Source organism: Oncorhynchus masou, chromosome 21 (genome assembly GCF_036934945.1).
Source record: "Oncorhynchus masou masou isolate Uvic2021 chromosome 21, UVic_Omas_1.1, whole genome shotgun sequence".
NCBI classification, from domain to species: domain Eukaryota; kingdom Metazoa; phylum Chordata; class Actinopteri; order Salmoniformes; family Salmonidae; genus Oncorhynchus; species Oncorhynchus masou.
The window spans coordinates 37,468,175-37,481,484 of NC_088232.1; the positions used below are offsets into that span (position 1 = coordinate 37,468,175).

General features: G+C 41.7%; 1 protein-coding gene across 1 annotated transcript; it reads right to left on the reverse strand.

Annotated features, from left to right (window-relative positions):
- LOC135508293 (MARCKS-related protein 1-A-like) lies at positions 1 to 2,943 on the reverse strand. The gene is made up of 2 exons (XM_064928380.1): positions 2,664 to 2,943; positions 1 to 1,338 (listed from the first exon to the last, which is right to left on the reverse strand). Exons 1-2 carry the CDS (start codon positions 2,742 to 2,744, stop codon positions 823 to 825), a joined length of 597 nt encoding a protein of 198 aa, XP_064784452.1. The 5' UTR covers positions 2,745 to 2,943; the 3' UTR covers positions 1 to 822.
- Positions 2,944 to 13,310: the final 10,367 nt, after the last annotated feature.

Genomic DNA, 13,310 nt, shown 5'->3' on the forward strand with positions numbered 1-13,310 from the left:
CAGAGGGGATCAAACATTTATTTACCCTTATTAAAAGTTACAATAAAACAATTAGCATCTTTAAACGATAGCAAAATAAAGAGAACCAAAAATATTGGCCAAAACATATTTACAGAGACAAATTGCAGTTAAAAAGCTCACATTTTTGTACACGACCCCAACATCTGCATCATAAACTCTGAAATGTGAACACCGCAAGACTCAGAAGCTCAAATGTGTTTTAGCCAGAAAATAACCAGAATTCACGAACAAAGACATTTCCTTTTCCCTCCTTGAATGTTGTTTTTCTATACATCACAAAACACTTAATTTGGGGGTAAAACATAGTAATGTAGAATATATATATTTTTTTAAGATGATTTGAAAGGTTTGTGTCCATATAACATAGTCATTTCGAGTGAAGGAGGTGGTATGCCCTGCTCCATAACCGTTGTCGATTTTTAAATCCCAAGAGATGAGAAAGAAAAATAAAATGTTATAGGACTGCCACACGTTTAAAAGTATGCTTCTCCATGAATTGGGAAAATAAGTCAGTATTCCTGATTCATTCTACATCCAATCCCTTCCCCACACGCCAGTCCCAGTGTGTACCATGAGGGGGCGCTGTAAGCCAACACTTTCGTGAGAGGGCCAGTGAGATTCCGTCAGTAGAGAAATGATAAAGGCAGTGAACTGGTGGCTGAATCAGCAAATGTGATATAGCCTTCTTCATTTGTATTCGTTTGTAGTTTTGTTTATAAGTTTAAGAACGTGGCACGAGTCTCATATATTTATATACTTTAATCTTGGAAAAACAGTTCAAGTAGCTGCGACGAGTCACGGTCACTCTGTCTTGGGCTCGGTCTCAGATGCTGCAGGTGTTGTGACCTCTGCGGGGGCTGCGACCTCCTCGGCAGGGGCTTCCTCTGTGGGAGGGCCTTCCTCTGCGGGAGCGGCCTCTGCTGCTGCAGCCTCACCCTCTGGGGCCGGGGTGGCCTCCTCCTTGGCCTCTGCCACAGGCTCGGCGGCTGACGTCTCCTTTGTTGCGTGGCCATTCTCCTCTGGCTTATCCTCCGCCGTGGGGGAGGCGGCCTCCTCCTCGCTGCTCTTCTTGGTCTTCTTCAGCGAGATGCCCTTGAACTTGAAGGAGTTCTTCAGGGAGAACTTCTTCTTCTTCTTGGCATCCTTGGCGGCCTCTCCCTCGACCTTGGCCACCTCTCCTTCGGCAGCAGGGGCAGCCTCGATGGAGTCTGTCTCGCCCTCTTTGGCTGGCTCGGCTGTGCCATTCCCGTCTACGGGAGCTGTGTCCCCATCGGGCTTGGCAGAGACATCTCCATTGGTTTTAACATGGCCATTCTCCTGTGGACAACAGTGAGAGAACAATTTACAGATGTGGATAAAAATAATGAGAATTTTCTAAATAAACTGGTATGGGGAGAAAATTAAGTTAAACATTATAAGCAGCCCATACCAAATTGACTCAATCTACAAGTCACTGTTGATCAAGAAAGTGGCTCAGGAGATAAAAATCAAGACTATTTTAATTCTGTGATAAGGCAGTGTGATATGTCCAACCGACGTATCAGAGGTTTGTCATTGTGGACGATTACTTGACTCGGTCAAATGCATAGCAAAAAGCTTCATATGCACAGCAGGTTTGCATTACTCGCATCGACCACGTGGGGGCAGTCGTAATCTACCACAACCAGTCGAACAGCAAGATGAATTTTGGAACAAAGGAATCCCCATGGAATCTAGGAGATTGCTACATTTGCAGTTCATTGCAAAATGTCAATATCGTTCTCTTCTAGCCTTTCGAAGAATCCAAACTAACTTCTCTCAATTTGTCATATTAAATTGAAATGATGACATGTTCTAGCCTTTTGGCCAAGGATAAATGAGGAAATTAACCATCTCTGCTAACGTTAGCTAAAGAATGCACCAACTGGTAGACGAGCCGCCTCAATGAGATGGTTGACTGGCAATTGCACCCATTCTAAAACAGTCAACTAAAGTTAACATAGCGATTTATTGTCCAGGTAACGTGCATACGGGCATGTACAATAAAACACGGTTTGAGTAGATAATTTAAATGTTTCCAGCGCTATAAATTACATCCAAAATTGTACAAGTCTGCTTGCTTGCTTTTTTCAACAGAACGCTTTGCTGCCCTGCCGGTGCGCTTTGTTCGCAACGAGCCGTCCGTCCTCATTTGCATCCTTTGTCGCCCATCGGAGAGGGCGACCGCTGACGGCTTCCAGCACCAACTCATGAGAGAAAGCTAGTTAAAATAAATCCGCGTTCCATTCAGATTATAAATATGTAACTTAGTCCTGGTGTTATAATACGGACAATTAGCTACTGTACTTGATTATATAGACTAAAAACTAGAGACGAATTTAACAAAAAGGTGGTGGCTGTGGCGCATGGCACCATCAATTAGCCACTCAACCAAGCACAGTATTAGCTAAACAATTGAATTACAAAATGTAATCACTGCAATCAAAACAGGTGGTTCGACAGCGAATAGTCATTTTTATCCTAATAAGCTTTTGCTAATTAGTCAAATGTACTGTAACTGTTAGCCGTGAGGTATCGCTAGCCTGGTATCACGTTGCCCATCCAACTCACGCTGGAGGTGGGCATTGGGTGCCAATGTGGACGCATACAACTGTTTCTCTTACCTGGCCATTAGTTTTAGCGACAGCTGGGTCATCGACGGCTTTTCCATCAACAGCTCCACCCTTGGAAAATTGAGCTCCCATCTTTTATGCTTCCTAAACAAAAAGAAAATCTAAAAGAAAAACCGGGACGATTTACGATTTTAAATCCAGCCAGAGATAGGTAGATCTTGCCAGATTTTGAAATCCGTGTTGATCCCTTTTTACGTTTGGGAAGCAACACAAGTTTCCCCACTCTGGTCTACTAACCTCACTGCTGCTGAGCACAAATTAAAGAAGGCTAGGGCTACAAGTGTGAGTATTTCAACCGTGCCTCAAAATTGTGGAAGACTCCACCTATGGGCGTGACTACACGGACACACACAATCTGCAACGGTGGGTTGGAATCCCCCCCTCACCCCCTATCAGCTTCGACGAGAGTGTTTATTACAGATGTTATGAATATGGCGACGGAGCAAGTAAGAATTGTATCTTTATTATAAGATATTTTTATTGAACATAAATAGTAAATAACACTAGTATCATATCTTAAGGTTTCCAAGCACTTTAAATTAATCTAATTAGAAAATCGTCCATACAGTGCACTGCAATTCTACACTTTAAAAATGAAAGGTTCCTGGAGGCATCTTAAGGGGTTACTCAGATTGCAACACCAACATAACCCCTAAAGGTGCTTCCAGCCAGGAACCTTTTCCCGGAGGAACCTTTTATAAAGGATCCTCGAAGAACCATTTACGGTGTTAAGGTTCCTGTAGGAATCTTTTATGTCCCGTGTATTATATTATGAATAATAATATTGAGTGGCAAACTTGTAAAGTCACAAATTCATTTTATTCACTTAGAAAAATGCAAATTGTCCAGTATTCACAAATCATCTCAGAGTGCTGATCTAGGATCAGGTCCTCACCTGTCCATACAATCTTTAAAACTGATTCGGGTTTAGCGGTTCAACTTTGACACACTGAATATGGGCCATTATTTATATGCAGTTACTTTAACTATTTTGATCAGGTCTTCACTTTTGGTGTCATCTGGGATCATTTTTTCCCCCTTGCCTCCCAAACCTCTTCCACATTTCCTGTACTTGTGCAATGTGAGAAAGTGGCTGTCGTTATTTTTTGTATATATTCTTTATCATGCCATGCCTCCTTAAAAAATAAAATGTGGAGTGGAGAAATGTCATGATGGACTAATGGGGCTTGAGGTCAGAGGAGCAGACTAAAATGGCCTTGTTAAGCTGCTGTAAATGTGATGGTATAACACTGTGAGAAGAACATATCCAAGCCAGCACATTATGGTCTGGGTAAGCACAATGGTGTATTAAGGTTATTAGTGTGAATTAATGTGAGTAGGAAATGTAAAGAATTCTTACATACAGTTGAAGTCAGATTTTTACATACACTTAGGTTGGAGTCAACCACCACACATTTCTTGGTAACAAACTATAGTTTTGGCAACAATTAATTTTTCAAACAATTGTTCACAGACATATTATTTAACTTATAATTCACCTTATCACAATTCCAGTGATTCAGAAGTTGCTTGGAAAATTCCAGAAAATGATGTCATGGCTTTAGAAGCTTCTGATAGCCTAATTGATATCATTTGAGTCAATTGGAGGTGTACCTGTGGATGTACTTCAAAGCCTACCTTCAAACTCAGTGCCTCTTTGCTTGACATCATGGGGAAAATCAAAAGAAATCAGCCAAGACCTCAGAAAAAAAATTGTAGACCTCCACAATTCTGGTTCATCCTTGGCAGCTATTTGCAAATGCCTGAAGACACCACGTTCATCTGTACAAACAATAGTACACAGTATAAACACCATGGGACCACGCAGCCGTCATATTGCTCAGGAAGGAGACACATTCTGTCTCCTAGTGATGAATGTACTTTGGAGCGAATAGTGAAAATCAATCCCAGAACAACAGCAAAGGACCTTGTGAAGATGCTGGAGCAAACAGGTACAAAAGTATCTATATCCACAGTAAAACGAGTCCTATATCGACATAACTTGAAAGGCCGCTCAGCAAGGAAGAAGCCACTGCTCCAAAACTGCCATAAAAAAGCCAGACTACGGGTTGTAACTGCACATGGGGACCAAGATCGTACTTTTTGGAGAAATGTCCTCTGGTCTGATGAAACAAAAATATAACTGTTTGGCCATAATGACCATTGTTATGTTTGGAGGAAAAGGGGGATGCTTGCAAGCCGAAGAACACCATCCCAACCGTGAAGCATGGGGGTGGAAGCATCATGATGTGGAGGTGCTTTGCTGCAGGAGGGACTGGTGCACTTCACAAAATAGATAGCATCATGAGGGAGGAAAATTATGTGGATATATTGAAGTAACATCTCAAGACATTAGTCAGGAAGTTAAAGCTTGGTCGCAAATGGGTCTTCCAAATGGACAATGACCCCAAGCATACTTCCAAATTTATTGGCAAAATGGTTTAATAAGCCTACCCCCTACTTTTTCGAACATTCTGTTAAAAATCGCGCAACATTTCAGCGTCCTGCTACTCATGCCAGGAATATAGTATATGCATATGATTAGTATGTGTGCATAGAAAATACTCTGCCGTTTCTAAAACTGGTTAAATCACGGCTGTGACTATAACAGAGCCTGTGTTTCATCGAAAAGCGCAAGAAAAACCGATCACAGAAAACTGGAAAAAGTATCAATGCGCCACTTGCATGTATTGTTTATGGGAAACCAAATTACATAGGGCTGAGATTGCAAGTCCTACAGCTTCCACACGATGTCGCCAGTCTTGTCAATTGCCTGGGCTTTGTTTCTTGGTCAAATGAGTAAGAGAGAGCCCATTCCTTCCGGTCTCCGACAGGATGTTTTGGAGGAGAAATTTACGACCATGAGTTCAAGACGTGGAGCTATTGAATACACATCGCCCCATGATCAATTTGATAGATTATTAACGTTTACTAATACCTAAAGTTGGATTACAAAAGTATTTCAAAGTGTTTTGTGAAAGTTTATCGTCAACTTTTTTAATTTTTAAAAATGACGTTGCGTTTTAAAACGCTATTTTTTCCTGGATCACACTTTTCATAGATCGATATTTAGGGTATATATGGACCGATTTAATCGAAAAAAAGACCCAATAGTGATGTTTATGGGACATATAGGAGTGCCAACAAAGAATCTCGTCAAAGGTAATGAATGTTTTATATTTTATTTCTGCGTTTTGTGTAGCGCCGGCTACGCTAATTCCTTTGTTTATGTCCCCTTCTGGTATTTCGGCGTGTTGCCTGAAATCAGATAATAGCTACTCATGCTTTCGCCGAAAAGCATTTTACAAATCTGACTCGTTGGCTAGATTCACAACGAGTGTAGCTTTAATTGAGTACCCTGTATGTGAATTTTAATGAACGTTTGAGTTTTAACGAGTGCTATTAGCATTTGGTGTAGCGCATTTGCATTTATTGTTGGCAAGGTGGGACGCAAGCACGTCGGGTTGCCTAGAGAGGTTAAGAACAAAGTCAAAGTATTGGAGTGGCTATCAGAAAGCCCTGACCTCAATCCTATAGAAAATTTGTGGGCAGAACTGAAAAAGCGTGTGCGAGCAAGGAGGCCTACACACCTAACTCAGTTACACCAGCTTTGTCAGGAGGAATGTGCCAAAATTCACCCAACTTATTGTTGGAAGCATGTGGAAGGCCACCTGGCACGTTTGACCCAAGTTAAACAATTTAAAGGCAATGCTACCAAATACTAATTGAGTGTTTGTCAACTTCTGACCCACTGGGAATGTGATGAAAGAAATAAAAGTTGAAATAAATCATTCTTTCAACTATTATTTTGACATTTCACATTCTTAAAATAAAGTGGTGATCCTAACCAACCTAAAACTGGGAATTGTTACTTGGATTAAATGTCAGGAATTGTGAAAAACTGAGTTTAAATGTATTTGGCTAAGGTGTATGTAAACCTCTGACTTCAACTGTATCCCTTCACTGTCTGTTCTCTCAACGAGGGGTACTTTTGAATGAGCGCTGTGCACACATCCATGTATTGCTGGGTAGTGGAGTACCTAAAGCAAATGAGAAACATACAACATTGCATTTGACTAACAATTCTGTTTGTAATACAAATTACATTGATTGAGCCTCTTGAAATATTGGTGTTTCACTTCAAATCAGATGGTGGATTGGTGGATCAAAGGTCTATAGGCAAGTAGCAGGCAAGGGTAGTGGACAAGGAAGTGTGTCTGTAAATGTCTTCCCTAGAAACAGCTCCTGGAAGAGAGCTTGAAATTCAGTGATTTGTTCTGCCTGATATGGGATCCAGAATCTTTTTAAAACTGAGGCCAAGATGTCGGATATCTCTCCAAAAGTGTACATTTTTCTGATGCACTGAAAGATGGCCATTCTTCCTTAGGATTCTCTCGGGTAGTGGCACAGGTTTAGAAAACACATCTCGTTTGCCATAAAACAAGTTCTCAATTTCATAGTTAATCTGGGAAAGAGTAATTTGCCTCTCTTGAACTAGTTGTTGCAGCACTAGTCTGAGCACTGTGGGTATGATGCCCTCATGAAGGTCATGCATGACATCTGGTGGAAACAGATAGGTAATTGGAGATGGCACAGGATTCAGCTGAGAGAAGCAACAGGCTTTTGTGATGCCATACATCGATGCATTGTCTAGATTTTCTTCCACGGCCTGCAGAAGGTACTTGTAGTTGTTTGGGTCATGCATAGTGAATTCCTCTTCAGTGATTTCTGAGCAAATGTCCCCCTTGGTATCCAAGCAGAAGCAACACATTTTTTGCTCAACCCTATAACTGCATGTGCAGAGAGATTATGTGCTGAGATTGTTGTGATTGTGCCTCGGAAGGTTTTGTTTTCACCATTGCATGATAACTTCATAGCCCATGTTTCCAATTCCTGGATGTCATGTATCAAAGGCTTGAATACTTCTTCATAGGTGTTGACTTGTTTTTGAATGACGCAGTGATGAACCAGTGTGGAGAGGTATATATTTTGGAGTCGGGAAGTATCCTTGTGGTCAAGATTTCCTAATCTTAAGTACACTGTGGTCATTTTGTAAGTGCCTTTTTTAGAACCCAGTGGATTGACTACTTCAAATTCATCAACATAGAACTGCAGACATTGGCTCTGCTTTGCTAGCTTGGGATTTGATTCGAACAATTCACCGTCAGTCAAGTCTTCCGGAATTTCATCATTATGTGGGTTTTGGTCTTGATTCAAGGTGGCCCAGTCCTCTTTATTACTTGCTATTTTTGTAGTGTGCTGACAAGGGAGTAAACGGAAAAGTGTACATTTTTCTGATGTACGTCCGGATAGATGGCCATACTTCAATTGGCCTGACTATACCCAATTATTTCACACAGTAATGCTCCAGCATCCTCTCAGAGCTTATGCATCTAACGCATTCCTCAAATACTGCAGCGTTGTTGTGCAAGTCCCTGAGATTGTCATCTTCATCCACATTTATTTTCTTATTTGTAAGGTGAAACCTGAGGGCATCACTGTAGTGTGTCATAAATGCACCAAAAATGGTTCTGAGGTCCTTAACAATGCTACACTGTACCGTAGCTGGGATGCAGTGTTCTTCCCTGATTTTCAAAGTAAAAATACTATTTTTGAGTACTTCAATTAGCTGCTCAGTGTTGATCTCTGTGGACTGAACATGTTCAGCCTCTGGTAGACTCTCTACATCGCTCACATCATCTTCAATGGGATCAGTCCCAGTCTCAAATTCATCATGAGGGCAATTATCTTCTATGTTGGCGTTTAAAAGCTCTCTGTGGTTTCGATAGATGTGTGACCGATAGGCGCTGAAACATCTTTTTTTTTTTCCAACACCCATTAAGTCCACAGATAATTAGAAAACATGGTTCATGCTGGTGATAGAGGCCAAAAGGTGTGAGTTGTCTTGACACAGATAAAGTATGTTTGTTGCAAAGTGGACAATTGAATAGAGTTGGCATTCTTCAGACAGATTGTGAACCTTGGAATGATGGAATGGAATCATGGAGATTATTAGTACTCAGCCACTTGCAGACATCATCAAGGGACCAGTCTTTCACAGCCACTCTGAAATTGAAGTTGACACTAATAGCAAAGGTTATTGTTGAGGCTAAAACAAAACATATGCCACTCTTTCAAGACAACCACCTGTCCTCCTAATTTGTATTTATGGTTGTTCCATAACGAAGCAGAGCTTGTCAGGAAAGGTAAAGATGTCTCTCTCTTATTTATCGGACGCCATATGTCTTAGTATGGAACGTTATGGGATTCTGCGTCCCACAAGTGTTGACTCAGATAATATGATGTTCCAAATGGGGCAATAAGTTCTTCTTCCATGTCAACCCAAATTGGCCTATTAGAGTTGTCAATAAAGAGAGCCTATTTGGGCAGTTATAAAGGCTTCTTGATATAATGACATGTTAGGGAGCTTTAATCCTCCCTTCCAAGTTTTTCCTGTAATCTAGGTGAATCCTTGTCATTTTTAAATAAACTGAGTAATCAATCAAATGTATTTATATTGCCCTTCATACATCAGCTGATATCTCAAAGTGCTGTATAGAAACCTAGCCTAAAACCCCAAACAGCAAGGAATGCAGGTGTAGAAGCAAAGTGCCTAGGACAAACTCCCTAGAAAGGCCAAAACCTAGGAAGAAACCGAGAGGAACCAGGCTATGAGGGGTGGCCAGTCCTCTTCTGGCTGTGCCGGGTGGAGACTATAACAGAAACTGGCCAAGATGTTCAAATGTTCATAAATGACCAGCATGGTCAAATAACAATAATCACCGTAGTCGTCGAGGGTGCAACACGTCAGCACCTCAGGAGTAAATGTCAGTTGGCTTTTCATAGCCGATCATTGAGAGTATCTCTACCTCTCCTGCTGTCTTTGGAGAGTTTAAAACAGCAGGTCTGGGACAGGTAGCACGTCCGGTGAACAGGTCAGGGTTCCATAGCCGCAGGCAGAACAGTTGAAACTGGAGCAGCAGCACGGCCAGGTGGACTGGGAACAGCAAGGAGTCATCATGCCAGGTAGTCCTGAGGCATGTTCCTAGGGCTCAGGTCCTCCGAGAGAGAGAAAGAGAGAATTAGAGAGAGCATACTTAAATTCACACAGGACACTGGATAAGACAGGAGTTATACTCCAGATATAACAGACTGACTCAAGCTCCCCGACACATAAACTACTGCAGCATAAATACTGGAGGCTGAGACAGGAGGGGCCAGGAGACACTGTGGCCCCATCCGATGATATCCCCGGACAGGGCCAAACAGGCAGGATATAACCCCACCCACTTTGCCAAAGCACAGCCCCACACCACTAGAGGGATATCTTCAACCACCAACTTACCATCCTGAGACAAGGCCGAGTATAGCCCACAAAGATCTCCGCAACGGCACAACTCAAGGGGGGGCGCCAACCCAGACAAGAAGACCACGTTAGTGACTCAACCCACTCAAGTGACGCACCCCTTCTTGGGACGGCATGGAAGAGCACCTGTAAGCCAGTGACTCAGCCCCTGTAATAGGGTTAGAGGCAAATATTTTGGTTTTAGTCAGGATTCTAGCAGCCATATTTAGCACTAACTGAAGTTTATTTAGTGCTTTATCCAGGTAGCCGGAAAGTAGAGCATTGCAGTAGTCTAACCTAGAAGTTACAAAAGCATGAATTAATTTTTTTGCATAATTTCTGGACAGAAAATTTCAGATTTTTGCAATGTTACGTAGATGGAAAACAGCTGTCCTTGAAACAGTCTTGATATGTTCGTCAAAAGAGAGATCAGGGTCCAGAGTAATGCCAAGGTCCTTCACAATTTTATTTGGGACGACTGTACAACCATCAAGATTAATTGTCAGATTCAACAGAATATCTCTTTGTTTCTCGGGACCGAGTTTAAAAGTAGAACATTTGCAGCCATCCACTTCCTTATGTCTGAAACAGGCTTCCAGGGAGGGCAATTTTGGGGCTTCACCATGTTTCATCGAAATGTACAGCTGTGTGTCATCTGCATAGCAGTGGAAGTTAACATTATGTTTTCGAATGACATCCCCAAGAGGTAAAATATATAGTAAAAACAATAGTGTCCTAAAATGGAACCTTGAGGAACACTGAAATTTACAGTTGATTTGTCAGAGGACAAACCATCCACAGAGACAAACAGATAAGATCTAAACCAGGCCAGAACTTGTCCATGTAGACCAATTTGGGTTTCCAATCTATCCAAAAGAATGTGGTGATCGATGGTATCAAAAGCAGCACTAAGGTCTAGGAGCACGAGGACAGATGCAGAGCCTTGGTCTGATGCCACTAAAGGGTCATTTACCACCTTCACAAGTGCAGTCTCAGTGCTATGATGGGGTCTAAAACCAGACTGAAGCATTTCGTATACATTGTTTGTCCTCAGGAAGGCAGTGAGTTGCTGTGCAACAGCTTTTTCAAAATTTTTGAGAGGAATGGGAGATTCGATATAGGCCGCTAGTTTTTTCAATATTTTCTGGGTCAAGGTTTGGCTTCTTCAAGAGAGGCTTTATTACTGCCACTTTTAGTGAGTTTGGTACACATCCGGTGGATAGAGAGCCGTTTATTATGTTCAACATAGGAGGGCCAAGCACAGGAAGCAGCTCTTTCAGTAGTTTAGTTGGAATAGGGTCCAGTATGCAGCTTGAAGGTTTAGAGGCCATGATCATTTTCATCATTGTGTCAAGAGACATAGTACTAAAACACTTGAGTCTCCCTTGATCCTAGGTCCTGGCAGAGTTGTGCAGACTCAGGACAGATTTAAAGAGTAATCATTTTGTCTATGGTTGTCACGTTCTGACCTCAGTTCCTTTGTTATGTCTTTGTTTTAGTATGTTCAGCGCATGTGTTGGGTGGGTTGTCTATGTTCCATTTTCAATGTTGTGTTTTTGTGTTTGGCCTGGTATGGTTCTCAATCAGAGGCAGGTGTCATTAGTTGTCTCTGATTGAGAATCATACTTCGGTAGCCTTTTCCCACTTGTGTTTCGTGGGTGTTTATTTTCTGTCTTTGTGTATGTCACCATCACTGTTTTGTTTCGTATCATTCTCGTTTTTATTTTTGTTTTAGTTTTCTGAGTTGAATAAATATCGTCATGAACATGTACCACGCTGCGCTTTGGTCCGATCCTTGCGACTCCTCGTCAGAAGAAGAGGACGAGCGTTACAATGGTGTTAAAGGTGTAGGCAGGTATGGACAGTGGAAACATGCTGATGACGTAATCTTTGTAACATGAGGACTACCCCACAATGAGATTTGTAGCTTTTATCCCAGTTCTTAAATTGGTGCTGAATTTTGTTCGAATTTACAGAATGGAAAATAAACATCTCCCTTCCCCTAAGAAACAACTTCTCTTCTCACATACAGAAAGAAGACAAAATGACACCAGACATTCACCATTCAGTTAGGATTGGATAATACAAGGAAATACACAGAACACACAATAGTCACACTGTATTGATTGATTGACTGTAAATACATTCATTCACCATTCAGTTGGTATTTAAAAAGACAAAGACATCAGACTACCAGAACAAACAATAATACATTCATTCACCATTTAGTTAGTATTGGAAAAGGTAATGAAATAACACAGAACACACTGCAAATACATAGTAGATCCATTGTAGATCCATAGTGAGCTATTGAAAATATACATATACATATTTTACTCCCCTTTTTTCAATCTTGTCTCATCACTGCAACAGGCTCGGGAAGGGCAACCCGCTTAACTGCACTCCTTAACACCTGCCAGCCATCCTCACCAATGTGTCAGAAGAAACACCATTCAACTAGTGACCTGCAGGTACCTGGCCCACCACAAGGAGTCACTAGAGCACGATGAGCCCCCCTCGACCAATCCCTCCCCTAACCCGGACAACATTGGGCCAATTCTGCTCCATTCTACGTGGCTCCCTGACGGCTGGTTGTGGCACAGCCCGGGAATGAACCTGCGTCCGTGGTAACTCCTCTAGCGGTGTGATGCAGTGCCTTAGACCGCTGCACCACTCTGAAGGCCCTCATAGTGATCTGTAAACTTCGTCTTGCTTTGGTCTGAAATACAGAGGACAGAACAGGCCGCCCCAATACACCAACCTGAAAGACATTAATTAGACACAAACACAACATAACCAACATGAGTATTCGATACCAAATGCATCTAACTAATCTGATCAGTCTTATGTCTTCTTCTTTTTGTCAAGTTTAATAGCCTACATTGGGTCGTGCGTGTGTGTGTGTGTGTGTGTCTTACCTGTTCGTGGAGGTTTATACATTTCAGAGCTCACAGCTCCCAAACACTAAACCAAGTGGACAGGGGCAGGATAATCCAGGTACTAAAGGGAGAAGATGGTGAGAGAGTGTATCATGGGTTTAAATGAGGACAAAAATGTGTCAATATTGAATCTAGCTCGCTAAAGTTAGCTGATGTTACATCAACTAACTAGCTAGCTAAGTTCGCTAAAACACTTATAAAACAATTACCAGCTAACATTACAGGCTATGCAGCTTGGCTAGCTGATGAAAAATGAAAAGTACAATACATTATGTATTGTTTTTTTGTTATTTGATAGTAGTTTGATTAATTATTATCTTAGCTAGCGAAGTTAACGAAGGTTCACTCACCTTT